Consider the following 24,360-nt stretch of genomic DNA (forward strand, 5'->3'; position numbering starts at 1 on the left):
CGGCTAAGCTTCCAGAACTCCCGGCCGGTGTACAGTCCGGCGGACTGAACGATTCCAATCCAATCAACGCACAGCACTACAGTCTACAGTCAAACGGTGCATGCATGATGCATCTACCGGCCGATATGGTTTCATTCATCTCTCCCGCCTCTTCTTTCCGAAAATGGCTTGGTCCTCTCCCTCCCTCCCTCCATGTGCTGCTTGCCGCGCCCGCGCAGAGCACGCATTGCATCTGCGCCTCATGGGACATGGCAGCACTATCGTTCCACACTTGAACAGTCAAACGGTGCATGCATCTTCCACCCATACACACGGCAGCTGGCCAATCTCAATGTACGTAGGACGGTAGGAGTACCACCATCTGCTGCTACATGTAGGCTGTAGCCGATAATGCTATCTTCCACACCTGTTCTTTCCGATTAGGGTCATCTCCCTCCATGTGGTCGCCGCGCAGAGACGGCACCTGTAAATCTTCCAAACAGTTTCGTACTGCATCTGGCTGCTGGTGCATGCGTTAGACGACGATGGGGAACATGATTGTACACTCGAGTTGCTTCCCAAGTTCAGAAAATGATTGTACACTCAAGGAAGTAACCCGCCAGCTTGTCGTGCGGCCATTCGATCTTAGAAGAGCTAGTATCTACGCCCCTAAATTTTTCAGTATACAACAAAACGCTTCATGAGATCATGCGCTATACCCATATTAAAAAACGGGCCGGGGTGGTGCTTAAGTTGGACTTTGGAAAAGCCTATAACAAGGTGAACTGGGATTTCCTTCTTGACTGTCATGCCAAGAGGGGGTTTAGTGATAAATGGTGTGGCTGGGTGTCCCAGATCCTTCATAATGGCACTGTTAGTGTCAAGATCAATGATGAGATGGGGCATTATATCCAAAGTGCCAAGGGGGTCCGCCAGGGGGATCCTTTCTCTCCTTTCCTTTTTAATATGGCCGCTGAGTGTCTTACTAAGATGGTATTAGCTGCTCAATGGAATAAGTTGTTCCAAGGGCAAGCTCCTGATCTTATAGTGCAACTGCGTGCGACTTTGTAACTGTTTTTAATGAAATATGGCAGCTTATTCGCCACGGATTGTAAAACTATTTATTTTACTATCTTAGCATTTCACTTATATCATTTCTCGACATTCGCAAACCAGGGGTACCGATCACTACATTCCTCCCAATAATGTCATGAAAATCATCACTGGTGTAATTCTCAGGATGGTTGTTTTACGTTCGTATTTAACAATTCTATATCTTATGGACTCGTGAGACACGCACATATATTGTCGCTGACGAACAGCACTTGTACATGAGCACGTTCAAGAAAAAGATGCAACGGCACTCTACTACACAGTGCATGCCAAAATCACACGATCCAACCAGAACATCAAAATCAGCAGCTAGCCAAATCATATGATCCAACTATGCATATCTTGGATAGCAACGCAACGCGTCACTGGCTTCAACAAACCAAAGTGGGCATGAACGGCATAGCCATAAGCATAGCTCTGGAATTCCCAAGGCAGTTTTGACCAGTTCCCAAACATATTGATGGTCTGCATCACCGGTAAATTGAGCCGATCCATAGGGTTGTAAGAATCCACCCCTACATGCAAGATGATGTGAGGATCTGATAGTGGAGCTGCTTGAGATCCAGCCTAATCATATATTCACTTATTCAGTGCAACAGTCCAGCTTGCCATGCCTGCCTGTTGCCCTTCTGGGCTGGTGATCCTGGTGAACATTCCCCTGTTTCCAGCCACTTCATTCACGGCCATGAGACATTTGTATGGCATCATCTATTGAGAAAATTAGAGAGAGTGAGGCTTCCATCAATGTGAAGACCCGATGCTCCTTGACCGCCTGGAGTCAGCCAATCATCTGGATTGCTATTCATGAACATGACACTCGCAGATCCACCATTCCAGCCATATATTGATCACCTACATATTTTAAATACGTACGGTCAAATGTATGTTAAGTGTAACAGAAAATATGAAAGATGACTCGATTACTGCATGTAATAACAGAGGAAATGTCAACACATCTCAGTTATACTGTGTTTCAACCTGTACAAAACACATGAATTCTGCTCCCTCCGTTCCTAAATATAAGTCTTTTTAGACATTCCACTACAAACTACATACAAATGTATATAGACATACTTTAGAGTGTAGATTCACTCATTTTGCTCCGTATGTAGTCCATAGTGAAATCTCTAGAAAAGACTTATACTCCCTCCGTCCCAAAATTCTTGTCTTAAATTTATCTACATGTGAATGTATCTAGTCACATTTTAATATTTACATACATCCATTTCTTGACAAACTTAATACAAGAATTTTGGGACGGAGGGAGTATTTAGGAATGGAGGTAGTATATTCATAAGTGCAAGTGAACACAGAGCAATTTGAACATACGAGTCTCGAGTCATGGCTTTTCTCTACTTGTACTCGGAGCAAACTATGGACTATTTTGACTTGTAGCTGCCTAGCTGGAGCAAAACTATGGACAAGACTAGTCACCTCAGAAGCTTATCTCTCGTCTCTCGGCAAAGAACTTTCCAACTGTACATAGTTCCTGTGATAATAGGGCGAGCCACACTCCACTATCAGCACCTTCTTCGGCTGAAATGTTCCCTTCCCAATCAGTCATGGCAGTCTTTACCCAGCCAGGACAGAAACAGTTAATGTAAATCTTTTGGCCTTCAGACCTGTCAGAAAGCCTCCTTGCCATGAGTCTTGTATACACATTAACAGCAAGCTTTGATACGGAATAGTCCGTGTACATCTGAGGCCACTCAATGGAGGACCAACTATTTTGCTTCACTTGTTCAAGGAATTTGGTGACCATCCCATCAATCAATTCCTCAGATAAACAATCGTCACTTAATAGTTGCTCTCTTAGGCTTGCATCACCGATTTTCTGATGGGTTAGAAAAGAGAAAAAACAAGTCAAGGATCATTCAGAATGGGTCACTTGGGAAAAAAAAAAGTTAATGACGAAACTTACATTGCGTCTGCCATTAGCCCTACCAAGCCTTGAGCTCACATTCACTATCCGGGCACCATACGGAGAAGGTTTCAATAATGGTAGCATGGCTTCAATCATGCGCTTTGTACCAAAATAATTTGTCTGGATAACTTGCTCAGCAAATTCAACAGAATTATCTGCTCCTCTGTTGAAGTTTACACCTGCATTGTTAACCTGTAGCTGGGTAACCAAAGATATCCAGAGAAACATCTGACAGTATAAGCACCACTTATTGCATACTTAATAAGGCATTGGTTTTGACTCTGTTTACTTTGTGGAGAACCTATAATCCATATCCGAGCACTTCACATGTTTGAAATAAAATACAGTACTCATTGTTATACTGCACATGTAGAAACATTTTTGCTGGGCTGCCAAATATTCAGAACTCTATGCATGACTGCTTAAGCAACATAATTTCCAGCAGCTCCACTAGTCAAATGGATAACAAAATTGAGTAACACCTGGAACTAAAATCGCTGCCGTGTGTTGGATTGTCCAAACTGAGATCGAAAGTGAAGAGGCTTGGTAGCAAATAAAACGAATTGAAGTGTTTAACAGTGCTATAGACTATAGAAGAAGCATGGCAGTTGACTGATCACATGGCGAGAAGCACGGGTGCTCACAAGGATATGGATGCCGCCGTGGGTCCGCGCCGTCCAGGCGGCGAAGGCCTCCACCGACGCGGCGTCCGCCACGTCGAGCTGCCGCCACTCCGCGCCCGCCTCCTCGGCCTCCCGGAGGATCCTCTCCGCGGCGTCCCGGCCCCGCGCGGCGTCGCGCGAGGCGAGGACGACGTGGAGGCCGTGGCGCGCGAGCTGGCGGGAGATCTCGTAGCCGATGCCGCGGCTGGCCCCCGTCACCACCGCCACGGCGCGGGCCGGCGCAAGGCCGTCCCACCACCGCTGGTGGGGCTCGTAGGGTACGGCGCGGAGGAGCGTGACCTCCCGCCGCCGCTCCTCCCGGCGCTCCCTCGCCGCCGCCTTGCCCTTCTTCCCCATCTGTCTCCTTCTATACTGCGCTCGCCGGAATCGAACTCAGATCTTTTTTTTCTTCAGAGAGAAGAATGGAACTCCGATACTCCTGCGCATGGCCCAAAAAGAGTCAAGCCCAATATAAAAAGAGCATATAAGAGTCCATGGGCTTATATAAGGTGGGCCGTTTGCCTTGCGAGCTGAAATGATTGTTTTTGAAGCTCTCGCAAAAAAAGTGATTGTTTTCGATGGCCATCTCAAACAAAAAAGATGCCAGCTCAAATTTATCCAAAAAAAAGGAGACGGTCGCTCAAATATTAATAAAAAATGTCAGAGAAAAATTGATAAACATTCAAAAAAAAAAGGATGTGGTAAATATATTCCATGAAGGTGGCACCATATACCACTGGGTAGCATGTTCCTTTCGAAAAGGTACATTTTTTCCGGTAATTCAAGTGTGGTTCTGAGCACATCTACACCCAATGAACAGAAAATTCAAAACAAAATAGTAGAATAACTAATTAAATTCTGAACTTTGACATCGAAGATGATCGAGTGATGTTTGGACTACGACAATCTCTAGGGAAAAAGAGACAAAATAGAACCCAAAGAGTGTACTTTTTAAAAGTTTTTCAAAACTAAAATTTGTCCTTTTTGCTGCGATCGCCTCGAATGTCCAAACATCACGAATTTTTGCACGCACATAACACATTCAATCATTTTGGTTGCCAAAAAAAATAGTTTTTATTTTATTTTAAACGATTTAGTGTTCACGCCGAGGTGCATCTGCAGCTGGGCACCGAATCGCCGCTTCCATTTTTTCTGCTCTTCCCTCACACTAGAGGCTAACGTGTTTTTGTTGGGCCATGTTCTTCACTCGTCGTATTACCTCTTCTATCTTTAGCAGGTTAATGTGGTTCGTGTTGTTTCATTTAATTTTTTATCTTTTTTTAGAAAAGGAGGTTCAAAACCCCGGCCTCTGCATCAATCGATGCATACGGTCATTTTAATTTTCATTTAATCTTTATCTATGTTGGCTTGGATTTTAATTATGTTATGCGGTATTTTTTCTTATTTGTATATCGTGTTGCACTGATGTTGAAAATCATACTTGTTTCAAGAGAAGAGTGGAGTTGTTAGGAGTGTGGTTGTGGAGTCTTTACGCATTTTGATCTTGGTGTAAGACGATGGTGGTTCTGTGAGCCCCTTGGGAGCTCTTATGCCAGGTTGAAACCATGAAGTTGATGCAACAACACTCACATGGACCAGGACATGAAGCTCTCACTCACTCGGCCCAGCTCCCTACTCCGCTCGCTCGTCTATCTATTTTGTTCCGCTCGCTCCGCTAGCTTAGGAAAAACCAGATATCGTATTTATTGTTTGAGTGAGTTTAAATCAAAAGAAGTTCCCTTCTTTTTTATTTTTTTAATAGTTGTACATTAGAAAACACAACTAAAATATATTGTTCAATTTAGAAAATATTCATGTGTTTAAATAATCTTCACAAATTTTAAAAATCCACAGACTTAAAATGTTTCATGAATGTAAACAATATTCATTAATTCTAAAAATCTTCATGATTTTTGATAAATATTCATGAATTAATAAATATAATAAGGATGCAAAAGGAAAAGGCACGGAAAAACCAAAAGGAAACTACATAAAGTGAGACACCACCCATCAAATCGAAAAGAAGTAGAGTTATTATGTAAGCACATAGTAGCAAACTGTGTATATTCTCCAATTCACCATACAAACTCGTGCCTAGTTGCAGGAGTCGATTGACACGAAGTACAGTTGATATTATTCATACGTGAGAGGGTCCGTACGGGCCAGGTTGCGCGTGAAGTGAATGCATTATGCATGCCGTGCGTGTACGTTTGATACGGATCGAGGTTGCGTATAGACTATAGTTGATCATTGGCCGGCCGGATGGATTGACCGGGAATCAGAGCGCCTGGGTGGAGCAGTCGGTGGCGCAGAAGACGGCGGTGTTGGTGCAGCCGAGGAAGCAGATGGGCAGGGTCCCTCCGGCGGCCGTGTCGTAGCAGTCCAGGAGGCACGAGGCGACCGTCGTCCCACACACGCCCACGCACTGCGTCAGCCCCGCCGGCCGGGCCCGACCGCCGGCGGCGGGAGCAGCGTTCATCTCGTAGCCAGCACCGGCGGCCGCGGCGGCGCCGGTGGCCACCAGCGCCAGCAGCAGGAGTAACGCCGCGGCGGCTGCCGTCGTCGTCGTCGCGCCGGTGCGTGCCATCGTGCGTTGCGTGTGTGCTCCGCTTCTTGTGTCGTGTCGTGTGTGCGGGTGCGGTTGAAGATGCAGAGGTGTGCTGGGTGGCTTATCCTTATATACGTGCAGCTGAGCGTCGGGAGGGAGGGTGCAAGCAGGGGAGAAATGTATGAGCCCTGTCTCCGTACGTGGGTGCAAGCAAGGAGGCATGCAATGCAATGCAACATGCAGTACGTGTGAGCAACAGAAACCGGACTGACGGTTTCAAAATTTCCCCTGTTCAAAATTTTGCTGTCGATCGAGTTGATATGGCCGAGTTGGCCTAAGGCGCCAGGTTAAGGTTCTGGTACGAAAGGTCGTGTGGGTTCAAACCCCACTCCCACTGTCAATACATTTACCTTTTATCATCAGTACCAGCAGCAAAATTTTCCACCAGATTCGGGCGAACCTTGAAGAATCATATGGACCGGAACTCATCGCACTGTCAAACATCTCGGAAACGGAGTCACGACCGTCGGATCTAAAGGCAAAGGACTGAGAGCCCAAGCGGCTAGGTGTGCTACTGTGGCCGCCACCGCTGCAACACCACACCAAACTTCCACTCATCCATCAACGTCGATGCCAATATGCTCCTCGAGAGGGAGCGACGACGAGGGATACTTTATTGCCACACACATTGCCATCGCTCCACGAACACTCGGCGGCACCCGAAGGTGTCACCGCGTCGGTGTCGGCCGGACCGACACGAGTTGCCCCCGATCCCAACCTCGGGCTCTTCGGAGCCTACCACCAGACCGACCTTCATCCTGCGTCAACATAGTCTTGAAGCCCCCGTGCCGTCTTATCACGACACGGTAAGGAGAGGCCTGCACATCGACTAATAGAAGCCGGGACTAGGAACAACAGCATCGTCGGCACGCGGGAGGGCTCAACCTCCACCGTCAGCGACATAGCCGACCGGACGCAATAGCAGGAGCATACGGGACCCATGGCCCCACAGGACCGGCCGGGACATCATAGCCAGTAAAGCTCCCGCCACCATGCTGCAACAGGCACGTCGTCAGCGTCGCCGCCCCCCCTCGTTCGAAGCTACTCCTCCTACCCACCACGCAGAAGACATCGCACCCGCATCGGGTGCCGGCCCGCTAGAACCTAGATGGGGCTTGTATGGCCCAGATCTGGGTCGGGGGCGCGCCGCCGTCCACCCCGCGCCATCATGCTGCCCTGCCGCCAAGGAGCAGTGCCGCCACCTCACCCGCCGCCGGCCATCCACCGCTGGGTCGTCGGACCGCTGCCAAGCCGAGCTGCACCGCCCTGTCCCGGGAAGGGGAAACGCGCGCAGAGATCGTCCCGCCGCCACCAGCACCACCCGGGTCAGGGCCGGGGGCGCCCGTTGGTGGCGACGGGTGGGGCAGGAGGGAGGAGGGGTGTAACAGCCCCAATGCATTCCTTGCCCCTCCTGTAATATCTTTCCTTGTATGGCAACCATGTTATGTTTATCAAAGTGGTATGAGCTCAATTGTGTCTTCATTTTATGTTGCATCATGGTATCATGCATAGCATCATTTCTTTTGTTCTTCTCTTGTGTTGCTTGTGTTGCACCTTGGCACATAGTGTGTGTGCATTGTATAATTACTGGCATGTGATTGTTTTATGTGTGGGTGCAACATCATTCAATTCAAAACCACTTGTTGCACTATAGCCCTTTTAAAACCATTTCTTCCAATTTAATTAGTGGCTGAGTTTTAAGTTTCTGTTTTGGGTAGAATAAAATGTTCCTCTCCTTCACAAAAATCTTCTTATTAATTGTGGGGTGCAATACCCTTTTATTTGAATTTATTTTCCTTTTGGTTTTATTTTAAAACAGAGCCCCATGTTAAATAAAAGGAATTTATTTTTGTTCTTCTAAATGCCCTACTTATTTGTATAAACAGTGGCAACATTTTAGAAGACCAAAGATATTTGTATTTTTTGTTAAACTATTTTTTATTTTAGCCTGAGACATTTATTTAAATTCTGCTTTAATTTTTATTGCAAAGGCCCAAGTGCAGTTGCATTCGGCCCAGGCCCAGCCGACAACACCCCTTCGTCCACTTTTCGACGTCAGCTGTTGTACGAACAGAGGACCGCCGCCGATCTTGCTTTCCCCTCGATCGACGGTCCCAAGCGCGTAGATCGGGGCTATAAAGCCGCCCCGGTGCTTCCCTAACCCTAGCCACGCCATTTTCCTCCTCCTCTCCCTCGTAGCGCCGTTGGGGCGAGCCACCGACGTCGCCGTCGCCATGTACAGCATCTGGAGAGCTCAACGCCGGCAGTAGATCCTTCGCTCCCTTGCCCCCTCTCCTTGTTAGCCCAGCCATCGCCGTGTTTGCCGAAGCTTGCCGTGGGTACTCCGGCGACGCAGAGCGCCGTTGCGCGTAATGCGTAGTGCGTGTGTGTGCACGGCTTGTGTCCCTCTTGGGTCCATAGCCGTAGAGTAGTCAGCGCAGCAGTTTTCCCCGCATAGCCCAGCGAAGAGTCTTGTGCATGTGCTTGTTGCACCGGCGAGCCCGTCGCCGGCGCCTCTCTGCCAAGCAGAGAAAATCCCCCCGTTCTTAGATTGCGACTAGGGTGGATTGCCATCTCTGGGTAGATCCACCGCACCAGCCCAGCTGGCTTGCACCCTGCGCCGTGATCGAGAGGTCGGGGGTTCGAAACCTGAATTCCCACTTTTATTTGTGCATTTTGTGGGGTCAGCAGTGCAGCTGCACTTAGCGAATCTTTCCCCCTGTAGTGCAACTACACTGGCTCAGCCTAGTGGTAGAGAGTGTGTGTGGTGTGCTAGACACCTTTTTTATTTGTGCATTTTGTGGGGTCAGCAGTGCAACTGCACTTAGCGAATCTTTCCCCCTGTAGTGCAACTACACTGGCTCAGCCTAGTGGTAGAGAGTGTGTGTGGTGTGCTAGACCCCTTTTTTATTTGTGCATTTTATGGGGTCAGCAGTGCAACTGCACTTAGCGAATCTTTCCCCCTGCAACTACACTGGCTCAGCCTAGTGGTAGAGAGTGTGTGTGGTGTGCTAGACCCCTTTTTTATTTGTGCATTTTGTGGGGTAAGCAGTGCAGCTGCACTTAGCGAATCTTTCCCCCTGTAGTGCAACTACACTGGCTCAGCCTAGTGGTAGAGAGTGTGGTGTGCTAGACCCCTTTTTTATTTGTGCATTTTGTGGGGTCAGCAGTGCAGCTGCACTTAGCGAATCTTTTCCCCTGTAGTGCAACTACACTGGCTCAGCCTAGTGGTAGAGAGTGTGTGTGGTGTGCTAGACCCCTTTTTTATTTGTGGATTTTGTGGGGTCAGCAGTGCAGCTGCACTTAGCGAATCTTTCCCCCTGTAGTGCAACTACAGTGGCTCAGCCTAGTGGTAGAGAGTGTGTGTGGTGTGCTAGACCCCTTTTTTATTTGTGCATTTTTTGGGGTGAGCAGTGCAGCTGCACTTAGCGAATCTTTCCCCCTGTAGTGCAACTACACTGGCTCAGCCTAGTGGTAGAGAGTGTGTGTGGTGTGCTAGACCCCTTTTTTATTTGTGCATTTTGTGGGGTCAGCAGTGCAGCTGCACTTAGCGAATCTTTTCCCCTGTAGTGCAACTACACTGGCTCAGCCTAGTGGTAGAGAGTGTGTGTGGTGTGCTAGACCCCTTTTTTATTTGTGCATTTTGTGGGGTCAGCAGTGCAGCTGCACTTAGCGAATCTTTCCCCCTGTAGTGCAACTACACTGGCTCAGCCTAGTGGTAGAGAGTGTGTGTGGTGTGCTAGACCCCTTTTTTATTTGTGCATTTTGTGGGGTCAGCAGTGCAGCTGCACTTAGCGAATCTTTCCCCCTGTAGTGCAACTACACTGGCTCAGCCTAGTGGTAGAGTGTGTGTGGTGTGCTAGACCCCTTTTTTATTTTCTGTTGTTTATGTGTCTGTGTATGTGCCACTAACAAGTGGGCCACAGGGCCCACCTGTCATGCACTGGGGCCCCTGCTGTCTATGACGGGCGGTGGGGGCTCGCGCGAGCAGATCTAACGGTCAGGGGCCCTGATTCGACAGCTGCTGCACGACCGACGCTAGCCCTCGGGCCGGCGTGCCGGCGCCTAGCACTGGCCTTTTTAATTTTCTTTTGTTTATGTGTCTGTGTATGTGCCACTAACAAGTGGGCCACACGGCCCACCTGTCATGCACGGGGGCCCCTGCTGTCTATGACAGTGGGACCCCCTGTTAAATTATATTCTTAGGGCATTTATTTTTAGTTTGAGTGTATTTTCATATCTGAAATATACCACATATGGAATATGTCAAATCTGGCATATGCAAAATCAACCTATGATTTTGACATATAGTGATTATGATTCTAGGTCAGCAATGCAGCTGCACTTAGTGAATCTTTCCCCCTTTTTAATTTTCTGTTGTTTATGTGTGTGTGTATGTGCCACTAACAAGTGGGCGACATGGCCCACCTGTCATGCACTTGGGGCCCTGCTGTCATTGACAGTGGGACCCCTGTTAAATTATATTCTTAGGGCATTTATTTTTAGTTTGTGTGTATTTTCATATCTGGAATATTCCAGATATGGAATATGTCAAATCTAGCATATGCAAAATCAACCTATGATTTTGACATATATTGATTATGATTCTGGGGTCAGCAGTGCAGGTGCACTTAGTAAATCTTCCCCGTGTAGTGCAACTACACTCGCTCAGCCTAGTGGTAGTGTGTGTGTGTGTGTGGTGTGCTAGAGGTGGTGGGTTCGACCCCCCACTAGACCCCTTTTTAATTTTCCGTTGTTTATGTGTCTGTGTATGTGCCACTAACAAGTTGGCCACATGGCCCACCTATCATGCACTAGGGGCCCTGCTGTCTATGACAGTGGGACCCCCTGTTAAATTATATTCTTAGGGCATTTATTTTTAGTTTGTGTGTATTTTCATATCTGGAATCTGCAAACGTGCCATTTTGTGATGAGGTGGCACTTTGTCATTTGAGTAGGATTATTTTTGTGCGTGCTTTGAAGTATGTGCCATACATGCATCATATTGTCAGTTGCATTATCACTTGCTGGTGATTATTGGGTGATTGTTCTTTTGGGTAGCAACGGGTGCGGGAAACGAGTTTGAGGAGTCCAGTGAGTTCATTCAGGAAGATCAGGAGCAATTCCACTCTGAAGATTTCACATGCAAGATGATCGTGACCTTGACACCGTTTCTAGCTTTGTTATGCATAGTTGATTCGTTTCCATCGTTATTCTCCGCTCCCTATCACCTGATATATAGGTGAACAAACATTGCCATGAAACCTCTAACACTTCCCCTCCTAGCAAATATTGTTTGGCTAAGTTAGGATTGCTCAACCATTTCATTAGCATTGCTAGTTGCAGGTGCAAGCTGGTCCATGTGATAACATGGGCAATTTGGTTATTATCTTACTTAAATGCTACTTAATTAATGCACCTATATACTTGGTAAAAGGCAGAAGGCCAGGCCTTTTGCTAGGTGATTTGTTCTGCTTTTGCCGCCTTAGTTTTGGCTACCGGTGTTTTATTCCAAAACTGAGTGGTCCTAACACGTTCGGGGTTGTTATGGGGACCCCCTTGGTAAATCGTTTAATGTTAAGGCTTGTCTGGCAAGGCCAAACTTTGGTTTTAAATTTGCTAATAACTTAATAATAAAAACTTATGGAACAACTACCCCGAGGAAAATTAATCAACCCCCGGGCCAGTGCTCCTTATGAGTGTTGGTTCAAACTAGAGTCGTGTGCGGGGCCAACCAGGGGCAACTCGGGAGATCTCTATCAGGCCATTGTATGCTGCGCTCATCCGGTCGTGTCTTGAGAGAAAGATACTCGGCTCCTATCGGATTCGTCGACACGTGGGGAGGACTTGCTGGACATGTCTTACCTTAACGATATATCTTGTGCATTGGGATTCCGGTGAGACTTTGGGTCTTCTCAAAGTTGAGGTTTTCCACCAAGGAATCTGACGAGATTGCGAGTTTCGTGGTCGAGGATTTGTATGCGGCCTGTGGTTATTTGTGATGGATTAGTTGGAGCACCCATGCAGGGTTAAATCTTTCGGAAAGTCGTGCCTGTGGTTATGTGACAATCATGGAAAGTTTGTTAACATCCCGTTCTAGACAACTTCAAGTAACTTAATTAAAAACTACCAACTGTGTGTGTAACCGTGACTGTTTCCTTCATAGCTCCTTCTTTGACGTAAGTAGGTGTTCAACATCATGAGACGTCCTTTTTGCATCATGCTTTTATATCTATATTTATTGCATTATGGGCTGTTAATACACATTATGGTACAATACTTATGACTTTTCTCTCTTAATTTTATGTTGTTTATGTGTTTGTGTATGTGCCACTAACAAGTGGGCCACAGGGCCCACCTATCATGCACTGGGGCCCCTGATGTCTATGATAGTGGGACCCCCTGTTAAATTATATTCTTAGGGCATTTATTTTTTAGTTTGTGTGTATTTCCATATCTGGAATATTCCAGATATGGAATATGTCAAATCTGGCATATGGAAATCAACCTATGATTTTGACATATAGTGATTATGATTCTATTTAGTTTTCTTTTTTGTTGTTTATGTGTGTGTGTATGTGCCACTAACAAGTGGGCCACACGACCGACCTGTCATGCACTGGGGGCCCTGCTGTCTATGACAGTGGGGCCCCCTGTTGAATTATATTCTTAGGGAATTTATTTTTAGTTTGTGTGTATTTCCATATGTGGAATATTCCAGATATGGAATATGTCAAATCTGGCATATGCAAAATCAACCTATGATTTTGACATATAGTGATTATGATTCTGGGTAGTTTTCCTTTTCTGTTTTGTGGTGTTTTTATCCATGCAAGTATAACAGTATGATATATGTATTTGGGGTAGAAAAACCCAAGGAATTCAATGGTGGCACTGGATTCAGTTTTGAGCAGTTCTGCAAACGTGCCATTTTGTGATGAGGTGGCACTTTGTCATTTGAGTAGGATTATTTCTGTGCGTGCTTTGAAGTATGTGCCATACATGCATCATATTGTTAGTTGCATTATCACTTGCCGGTGTTTATTGGGTGATTGTTTCTTTTGGGTAGCAACGGGTGCGGGAAACGAGTTTGAGGAGTCCGGTGAGTTCATTCAGGAAGATCAGGAGCAATTCCACTCTAAAGATTTCACAGGCAAGATGATCGTGACCTTGACACAGTTTCTAGCTTTGTTATGCATAGTTGATTCGTTTCCATCGTTATTCTCCGCCGCCTATCACTTGATATATAGGCCATCAAACATTGCCATGAAACCTCTAACACTTCCCCTCCTAGCAAATATTGTTTGGCTAAGTTAGGATTGCTCAACCATTTCATTAGCATTGCTAGTTGCAGGTGCAAGTTGGTCCATGTGATAACATGGGCAATTTGGTTATCATCTTACTTAAATGCTACTTAATTAATGCACCTATATACTTGGTAAAAGGCAGAAGGCCCAGCCTTTTGCTAGGTGATTTGTTCCGCTTTTGCCGCCTTAGTTTTGGCTACCGGTGTTTTATTCCATAACTGAGTGGTCCTAACACGTTCGGGGTTGTTATGGGGACCCCCTTGGTAAATCGTTTAATGTTAAGGCTTGTCTGGCAAGACACAACTTTGGTTTTGAATTTGCTAATAACTTAATAATAAAAACATAAGGAACAGCTACCCCGAGGAAAATTAATCAACCCCCGGGCCAGTGCTCCTTATGAGTGTTGGTCCAAACTAGAGTTGTGTGCAGGGCCAACGAGGGGCAACTAGGGAGATCTCTATCAGGCCACTGTACGCCGCGCTCATCGGGTCGTGTCTTGAGAACAAGATACTCGGCCCCTATCGGATTCGTCGACACGTTGGGAGGACTTGCTGGACTTGTCTTACCTTAATGATATATCTTGTGCATTGGGATTCCGGTGAGACTTTGGGTCTTCTGATAGTTGAGGTTTTCCACCAAGGAATCTGACGAGATTGCGAGTTTCGTGGTCGACGATTCCTATGCGTCCTGTGGTTATTTGTGATGGATTAGTTGGAGCACCCATGCAGGGTTAAATCTTTCAGAAAGTCGTTCCTGTGGTTATGTGACAATCATGGAAAGTTTGTTAACATCCTGTTCTAGACAACTTCAAGTAACTTAATTAAAACCTACCAACTGTGTGCGTAACCGTGACTGTTTCCTTCATAGCTCCTTCTCTGACGTAAGTAGGTGTTCAGGATCATGAGACGTCCATTTTGCATCATGCTTTTATATCTATAGTTATTGCATTATGGGCTGTTAATACACATTATGGTACAATACTTATGACTTTTCTCTCTTATTTTACAAGATTTACATGAAGAGGGAGAATGTCGGTTGCTGGAATTCTGGACTAGAAAAGGAGCAAATCTTAGAGACCTATTCTGCACAGCTCCAAAAGTCATGAAAAGATACGGAGAGTTGTTTTGGAATAGTACGACTAAGAAAACAGGGGCATGGGAATAAAAATCCCTAAAAAATAATGGATGAAAGAAATACCAGAGGGGACTCACCAGGAGGTCACAAGCCAGGGGGCGCGGCCTACCCCCCTCGCCGCGCCCTGCAGGCTTGTGGGCCCGCTGGCAGGTCTCCGGTGCCCATCTTCTGCTATATGAAGGGTTTTGACTTGGAAAAAATCATATCAGACCTTTCGGGATAAGGCACCACTGTCTCGAGGCAGAACTTCGACACAACCAATCTAGAGCTCCAGCGGAGCTATTCCATCAGGGAAACTTCCCTCCCGGAGGGGGAAATCAAAGCCATCGTCATCACCAACGATCCTCTCATCGAGAGGGGGTCAATATCCATCAACATCTTCATCAACACCATCTCCTCTCGAAACCCTAGTTCATCTCTTGTATCTGATCTTTGTCTCAAAACCTCAGATTGGTACCTGTGGGTTGCTAGTAGTGTTGATTACTCCTTGTAGTTGATGCTAGTTGGTTTATTTGGTGGAAGATTATATGTTCAGATCCTTTATGATTATTAATACCCCTCTGGTCATGAATATGAATATGCTTTGTGAGTAGTTACGTTTGTTCCCAAGGACATGGGATAAGTCTTGTTATAAGTAATCATGTGAATTTGGTATTCGTTCGATATTTTGATAAGATATATATTGTCTCTCCTCTAGTGGTGTCATGTGAACGTTGACTACATGACACATCACCATTATTTGGGCCTAGAGGAAGGCATCGGGAAGTAATAAGTAGATGATGGGTTGCTAGAGTGACAGAAGCTTAAACCCTAGTTTATGCGTTGCTTTGTAAGGGGCTGATTTGGATCCATATGTTTAATTCTATGGTTAGGTTTATCTTAATTCTTTTTTCATAGTTGCGGATGCTTGCAAGAGAGGTTAATCATAAGTGGGAGGTTCATCCAAGTAAGGGAAGCACCCAAGCGCCGGTCCACCCACATATCAAATTATCAAAGTAGTGAACGCAAATCATATGAGCATGATGGAAACTAGCTTGACATAAATTCCGATGTGTCCCCGGGAGCGCTTTTCCTTATATAAGAGTTTGTCCAGGCTTGTCCTTTGCTACAAAAAGGATTGGGCCACCTTTCTGCACCATTGTTACATTTGTTACTTGCTACCCGTTACGAATTATCTTATCACGAAACTATCTATCACCGATAATTTCAGTGCTTGCAGAGAATACCTTACTGAAAACCGCTTATCATTTCCTTCTGCTCCTCGTTGGGTTCGACACTCTTACTTATCGAAAGGACTATGATAGATCCCCTAAACTTGTGGGTCATCAAGAATCTTTTCTGACGCCGTTGTCGGGGAGTGAAGCGCCTTTGGTAAGTGGAACTTGGTAAGGAAAAACTTATATACCGTGCTGAAATTTACTGTCGCTGGTCACTATGAAAAATAATCCTTTGAGGGGCTTGTTCGGGGTATCTTCACCCGACCGGAAGCAGAAAGAGATGCTCCTCAACCTGCTGCACCTACTAAAGATATTTATTATGAAATTCCTTCGGGTATGATAGAAAAACTGCTAGCTAATCCATATTGAGGAGATGGAACACTACATCCTTATTTGCACCTAATCTATGTGGATGAAGTTTGTGGATTATTTAAGCTTGTAGGTCTGCCCAAAGATGATGTCAAGAAGAAGGTCTTTCCTTTATCTTTTAAGGAAAAGTAGTTGACATGGTATAGGCTATGTCATGATATTGGATCATGGAACTACAACCGATTGAAATTGGAATTTCACCAGAAGTTTTATCCTATGCATCGGGTTCATCATGATCGATATTATATCTATAATTTGGCCTCGTGAAGGAGAAAGAATCGCTCAAGCTCGGGGGAGGCTTAAGTCAATATTATATTCATGCCCCAATCATGAGCTCCCGAGCGAAATTATTATTCAGAATTTTTTGCTCGTCGCTCTCGTAATGATCAATCCTTGCTCGACATTTTTTGTGCTGGTTCCTTTATGAAGAAAGATATTGAATTCAAATGGGACTCATTGGAAAGAATTAAACGCAACTCTGAAGATTGGGAACCCGACGAAGGTAATGAGTCAGGTATAAGCCTTAAGTTTGATTGTGTTAAATCCTTTATAGACACCGATGCTTTTCATGATTTTAGCACTAAATATGGACTTGACTCTAAGGTAGTAGCTTCATTTTGTGAATCTTTTGCCACTCATATTGATCTCCCCAAGGAGAAGTGGTTTAAATATCATCCTCCCATTGAAGTTAAAGTGGTAGAACCTATTAAAGTTGAAGAAGAAACTATTATTTATAATACTGATCCTGTTATTCCTACTCCTTATATTAAGAAGCCACCCTTTCCTCTTAGGATAAAGGAACATGCTAAAGCTTCAACTGTGGTTCTTAAGAGTTGTACTAGAACACCTATACCTCCTGAACAAATTAAAGATGAACCTAATATTGCTATGGTTAAAGATCTCTTGGTTGATAATATTGATGGGCATGTCATTCACTTGTGTGATGAAGCCGCTATAATTGCTAGACCTGATACTAAGGGTAAACATAGACCTATTGTTGGCATGCCTGTTGTTTCTGTTAAAATAGGAGATCATTGTAATCATGGCTTATGTGATGTGGCTGCTAGCATGAGTGCAATTCCCTTTACCTTATACCAAGAAATTATGAATGATATTGCACCAACAGAATTAGAGGAAATTGATGTTACCATCAAGCTTGCTAATAGAGCTACTATTTCCCCAATTGGGATTGTTAGAGATGTTGAGGTCTTGTGTGGGAAAATAAAGTATCCTACTGATTTTCTTGTTCATGGTTCCCCACAAGATGATTTTTGTCCCATTATATTTGGTAGACCCTTCTTGAATACTGTTAATGCTAAGATTGATTGTGAAAAAGAAATGGTTAATGTAAGTTTTGGGGATGCATCTCATGAGTTCAGTCTCTCTAAATTTTGTAGACAACCCCATGACAAATAATTGCCTAGTAAAGATGAAATTATTGGTCCACTTCTATCGCTATGCCTCCTACTGATCCATTAGAACAATATTTGCTAGACCATGAAAATGATATCCATATGAATGAAAGGAATGAAATAGATACGATTTTTTTGATCAGCAGCCTATTCTGAAACACAACCTACCTGTTGAAATACTTGAGGGTCCTCCTCCACCTAAGGGTGATCCCGTGTTTGAGATTATACAATTACCTGATACTTTAGTATGCTTATCTTGATGAAAAAGAGATATATCCTATTATTATTAGCCCTAACCTTTCATAGCATGAAGAAAAGAGATTATTGAAAACTCCGAGGAAGCACCGTGCCACTATTGGATATACTCTTGATGATCTTAAGGGCATTAGTACCACTCTATGTCAGCACAAAATAAATCTGGAGCCTGATGACCAGTTGTTGATCACCAACGATGATTTTTCCTATTGCTCATAGTAGATGGGTATAAAAAGCTTCTGGAGGCAGGTATAATTTATCCTATTGCTGATAGTAGATGGGTTAGTTCCGTTCATTGTGTCCCTAAGAAGGGAGGTATTACCGTTGTTCCTAATGATAAAGACGAATTGATCCCGCAAAGAATTGTTACTGGATATAGAATGGTAATTGATTTTAGGAAATTAAATAAGGCTACTAGGAAAGATCTTTACCCGCTACCTTTTATTGATCAAATGATAGAAAGACTATCCAAACATACACATTTTTGCTTTCTAGATGGCTATTCTGGCTTATCTCAAATATCTGTATCAAAAGAAGATCAAGAGAAAACCAATTTTACTTGCCCTTTCGGTACCTTTGCTTATAGTCGTATGCCTTTTGGTTTATGCAATGCACCTGCTACCTTTCAAAGATGTATGATGGCTATATTCTCTGACTTTTGCGAAAATATTGTTAAGGTTTTCATGGATGATTTTTCCGTTTACGGAACTTCTTTTGATGATTGCTTGAGCAACCTTGATCGAGTTTTGCAGAGATGTGAAGAAAATAATCTTGTCTTGAATTGGGAGAAGTGACACTTTATGGTTAATGAAGGTATTGTCTTGGGACACAAAATCTCTGAAAGAGGTATTGAAGTGGACAAAGCTAAAGTTGATGCTATTGAAAAGATGTCGTGTCTAACACATATTAAAGGTATAAGAAGTTTCCTTGGTCATGCTGGTTTCTATAGGAGATTTATTAAAGACTTCTCTAAAATTTGTAACCCTCTCACTAATATTTTGCAAAAGTATGTTTCATTCGTTTTTATGATGATTGTGTAGAAGCATTTGAAATTCTTAAGAAAGCCTTGATAACTGCACCTGTTGTTCAACCACCTGATTAGAATCTACCCTTTGAAATTATATGTGATGCTGGTGATTATGCTGTTGGTGCTATTCTAGGACAAAGAGTTATTAAGAAATTAAATGTCATCCATTACGCTAGTAAAACTCTAGACAGTGGTCAAAGAAGCTATGCTACCACTGAAAAGTAATTTTTAGTAGTTGTGTTTGCTTGCGATAACTTTAGACCTTATATTGTTGATTCCAAAGTAACTATTCACACTCATCACACTGCTATTAACTACCTTATGGAAAATAAAGATACTAAACCTAGACTTATTAGATGGGTTATTCTGCTACAAGAATTTGATTTGCATATTATTGATAGAAAGGGCGTTGATAACCCCGTAGCACATAACTTGTCTAGGTTAGAGAATGTTCTTGATGACCCACTACCTATTGATGATAGATTTCCTGATGAACAATTAGATGTCATAAATGATTCACGCAATGCTCCTTGGTATGCTGATTATGCTAATTACATCATTGCTAAATTTATACCACCTAGTTTCACATACCAACAAAAGAAAAGTTCTATGATTTAAGACAATACTTCTGGGATGATCCACACCTTTATAAAGGAGGAGTAGATGGTATTAGTAGATGTTGTGTACCTGAGCATGAACAGGGACAAATCCTATACAAGTGTCACTCCGAGGCCTACGGGGGACATCATGCTGGACATAGAACTGCACACAAGTGTAGCGACCCGACTCAAGACGAGTCACGCCTCTATGTATCTGTGCCATCCCTGGATCAGTATGCTGGCACACACAGTACATCAATGTATATATCAAAGTGCAATCACATGGAAATAGCGTAAAACTGATATATACCTTAAATATCTCAACGGAAGCAGTCAAGGGAGTGGAGTCCCAATAAACACCAATGGCAAGTTGAGTGTAGACCGTAACCTTGAATCGTACTCTTTCTCGTCGAAGAAAAATATTTGCAACATAAGACGTTGCAGCCGTGTAGGTCAGCATATTGAATATGTCGGCAAGTCACATATAAGAGGGGGGGGGGAAATGTCATCTATACTATATGCATATATGGCAGGTGGGGCTATAAGTTTTTAACGAAAATCAAGTTTTCTCCTACATCAAGAGAGGGCTAAAAGCAAAATGTTACTACATTGTTGGTTGTTAACGAGATGGTTCCACCAACCAATTCTCGTACCCATGTTGTGAATAATACCCACATCAATATTATTATTTGTGTTGAGAATTTCAGATAACTTCAGTTCCTTTGGCTCAAGTTGTCCATGACCGTGGACACGGCTAATCGATTAGGTTTGAGTACTCTGCAGAGTTTTGCACACGTTCCCCACAAGATTTGATCGCCTCCGTGTATGTCCTCGCACTTCAGGGTGTTTGAAGACCAGATGATCAAAACATGGTCTTTCAACGCGTCCCTCTGAATCCCTGTCGGTGCCCATCCAATCCTACCGTTCTTCTACATCTGCTAGCACCGCCTGTCCAGAGTCGCCGCGTTGTCCAACCAAGCCAGAGCCCATAATGACTTGTGGCTGTGCAGGTAAGCCTTGGGTCTTGAAAATATCCGTCCGTCTCTTTGAGCCTGGGTGAAGCTTTTCGCAAGATGTCATGGCCGTCTCCAGCATCCCGGGTCATCCACTGGTTTCTCCAGGGAGCCGATCAACCGTCCTTCACCCAGAGTTGCATTGCATCACGAGGTCTTGAAAAGTCTTGACTTAACCGGTCTTGGTTATTAAATTATTCTCGCATCACTCGTGATAAACTCTCAACCAGAACCCCGTCTACTCAGGCATAGCAATATGAAATTTGTCGTCCTGGGCCAAGTAACGGGGTTGTTGGGTGCCTACCACATGATACTACAATATGTAACTATAATTTCCAAGTACCTAGTGAGCATTCAAATGGGCATAGGATGGTAGAACTACGATCCATAAAACATAGGTGATACATGATCAAATGACTTGCGTGGTATTACTTGATGAAGATAGTCGCTCTCAAAATCCTGATAATTCTACTCGCCACACTCCGAGCAATCTATCGTAAATGAATAGCATTCAATAAACATTCATGCCAAAAAGGAAGAACCAAGAGAACATAAGAATAAAGTATGTCTTGGTGCAAAATAACAATGTACCAAGGTTTAATAAAAAGGTCCTAAGTGTGTTGTAAAGTGAAGGTGCATGAATGAGATCAAAAGAGGTAATGGACGATGAACTATTGCTATATAAGCTCGATTTGCATACACTATGGGAGATGATCAAAAATATTGGGAGAACAACATGAATGTTATTTGACAAATAGTATAAGACATACGAATTTATTTGTAGAAAGAATTTCTTGAAATGGAGCACTACAACGCAAGTTATAGCGAATTGAAGTATGAATTGAATTTGCATTCAAAAGGTCAAGAGAAGTTGAACTTAAGTACGATGGTTACGTACAAAAATATATGACATGAGTGTTTAGGGGTAAAAGGAATCAATTGAAAAGGTGGTACGATTTGCAAGATAAGATGAAATGAATGTTCGAATACAAATTTGAATCGCTCAAATTTGTAAGGTTCAAAGGTCGAAACTAATGATGCTACCGGATATAGGAGATCAATATGGGCGTGTAGAAAAAAGAATTACTAGATTTGAACTAGCGGATCAAAAGATACAAATACTTCAATATAACATTGAATCGGCTTAGAACGTTGTGAACACTTTTGGGCACTAATAGATAAATCTGATTTGATCAAAATTATAAGTTGAAAAGTTAAAACTAATGATACAAACGGAAAGATTACTTTGATACGAATCCGACGCAATTGAATTCATCTAAAACGGAGCTACGGATAAAAAGATATGATCAAAAGAATTTTGAATATGAATATGAACAAATTTCGAAATTTGAAAATTTCAAAAAGTTGATATGATATGTTCACAGGATAAGTGGGATGAAGACGAAACTCTAGGCGTTGGTTTCATCTAATTCGGATAAACGAGTAAAACGTTATGGCTATTTGAAAAATCAGGGCCAAGTTGTTTTACGGAATAAAAGTGCTACGTCTAAAAGAATTCTAGTACTAATGTGGAAATACGAAGACTAATTAATATATCTAATTACTCTACCGTATACTAGTGTAGGAATACTAGTCTAGAAATAATAAACTACGGGAGTATAAAAAAATACGAAGAGAAATACCTTCAGAATGCAGAGTAAGAATTAATTCCAATGAGGAGACGACTTCGAGAAATCCCGCCGAAGAGAAGAGAATATTTTTATTTAATAAACCTAGTCAAACCAAAAGATTGATTTAACCCGAAATAGATGATTTTTGATGCTCCTATGGGTCTATATTTATAGGTGGAAAGAAGGTTTAAAGGTCAATAGCTAGGCAATGTGGGACTAAACATATACATAAAGAAGAGAAAAGGAGGGACCAAATGCCCATGGGCCAAGTAAATTGCGGCCAGCCCATAGGCAAGCTCGGATGAACAGTGTTTCCTGGTGAATAGTGTCTTTTTTTATTTTTTTCAAAATAAACGAAATTAAGAGAATATTTTATATAGGCATATTATATATCAAAATTTTCAGAATAAAATTTCGTACAACATGAACATTTTATTTTTCACAAAATAAAAACTTTATAATTTTTTTTAAAAATTCAATAAAATCCAAATTTTGTCTTTAAATTTTTGGCACTATTTTTCTTCTGACTTTTCTTTTTTTTGGGGGGTGTCATGTTACCTCCTCTCTTTCTTGCTTGGCAAGTATATTGTCAGGAAAAAAATTGTGGTTGAAATCTTGTGCCAAAAATAAAATTCAAATCAAAAACCAAAGGAAAAAAAATCAAATGCCACATTCATTCAAATTCTTTATAGTTGAAGAAGTCATGTTATCTTCTCTCACTGATTTTAAATGGATGAATTTGAATTCAAAAGAAAATGGGAAAGTCATTTTATTCCCTCTCATTCAAAAGTTTTAAAAAAGTTTCAAATTCCACTCGAGTTTCAATCACTCAAACAAACAAACTCTCAATCTAATAATTATATTAACATTCTAAAATTTATAATTTTGGGATGTTACAACAAGGTATTACAATCTGATTTTATTGGCCTACTCTCTTTAAGGATGATCGTAAGTTTGTCTTGTCTTGTGATGGATGTCAAAGAATTGGTAATATTAGTAGACGTCGGGAAATGCCTATGAATTACTCTCTAGTTATTGAACCATTTGATGTTTGAGGTTTTGATTATATGGGACCTTTTCCAAAGTCCAATGGGTATACTCATATTCTAGTAACTCTTGATTATGTTACTAAGTGGGTAGAAGCTATTCCAACTAGTAGTGCTGATCATAACATTTCTATTAAAATGCAAAAATATGTTATTTTCCCTAGATTTGGAGTCCCTAGATATTTAATGTGAAATGGTGGTTCACACTTTATTCATGGTGCTTTTCGTAAATTGCTTGCTAGGTATGACGTTAATCATAGAGTTGCATCTCCTTATCATCCTCAGTCTAGTGGGCAAGTAGAATTGAGCAATATAGAAATTAAGTTGATCTTGAAAAATACCGTTAATAGATCTATAAAGAATTGGTCTAAGAAACTTGATGATGCATTATGGGCTTATAGAACCGCTTACAAAAGCCCAATGGGTACGTCTCCTTATAAAATGGTATATGGTAAAGCATGCCACTTACCTCTAGAGCTAGAACATAAAGCTTATTGGGAAATTAAAGAATTTAACTATGATTTCAAACTTGCTCGTGAAAAGAGGTTATTTGACATTAGCTCACTTGATGAATGGAGAACCCAAGCCTATGAGAATGCTAAGTTGTTTAAAAAAGGTTAAGAGATGGCATGATAGAAGGATACAAAAGCGTGAATTCGATGTAGGTGATCATGTCTTGCTATACAATTCTCGTTTATGATTTTTTGCAGGAAAACTTCTCTCTAAATGGGAAGGTCCGGTGGCATCAAGATCAACAATGCCGAAGGCACAAATCCGAAGGTGGTAAAGGGGCAAAGAATCAAACATTATATCTCAGGTACTCCCATAAATGTTGAAACTAATATTATGAATACCATAACTCCAGAAGAGTACATTAGGGAGACCTATCAGAACGTCTCGGACCTCGAAAAGGAATATGTATGTGCTACCGTAAGCAAACTGACTCCAAAACGTTTTCAATGAATTTTTTACCAGTTTTGGAATATTTAAAAAATAGGAAAATTTAAAGCAGTCTGAAGCGTGCACGAGGAGGCGACAAGCCAGGGGGCGGCCTACCCCCTGGA

The 24,360-nt window shown here is 42.9% G+C and overlaps 1 protein-coding gene across 1 annotated transcript; it reads right to left on the reverse strand.

Moving 5' to 3' along the window:
• Positions 1-1,226: 1,226 nt before the first annotated feature.
• Positions 1,227-4,053, reverse strand: LOC123445324 (carbonyl reductase [NADPH] 1-like). The gene is made up of 4 exons (XM_045122288.1): positions 3,661-4,053; positions 3,014-3,208; positions 2,527-2,926; positions 1,227-1,944 (listed from the first exon to the last, which is right to left on the reverse strand). Exons 1-3 carry the CDS (start codon positions 4,033-4,035, stop codon positions 2,528-2,530), a joined length of 969 nt encoding a protein of 322 aa, XP_044978223.1. The 5' UTR covers positions 4,036-4,053; the 3' UTR covers positions 1,227-1,944; position 2,527.
• Between the last annotated feature and the right edge of the window lie 20,307 nt (positions 4,054-24,360).

This window comes from Hordeum vulgare, chromosome 3H, assembly GCF_904849725.1.
Source record: "Hordeum vulgare subsp. vulgare chromosome 3H, MorexV3_pseudomolecules_assembly, whole genome shotgun sequence".
Taxonomy (NCBI): Eukaryota; Viridiplantae; Streptophyta; class Magnoliopsida; order Poales; family Poaceae; genus Hordeum; species Hordeum vulgare.

Bases quoted from the DNA above. Each gene is read 5' to 3' on its own strand.
- LOC123445324 (XM_045122288.1), bottom strand. From the start codon at position 4,035: ATGGGGAAGAAGGGCAAGGCGGCGGCGAGGGAGCGCCGGGAGGAGCGG. The intron at 3,209-3,660 runs GTGAGCACCCGT...ACCCAGCTACAG, and splicing joins ACGGCGGCATCCATATCCTT to GTTAACAATGCAGGTGTAAA. The intron at 2,927-3,013 runs GTAAGTTTCGTC...CTAACCCATCAG, and splicing joins GGGCTAATGGCAGACGCAAT to AAAATCGGTGATGCAAGCCT.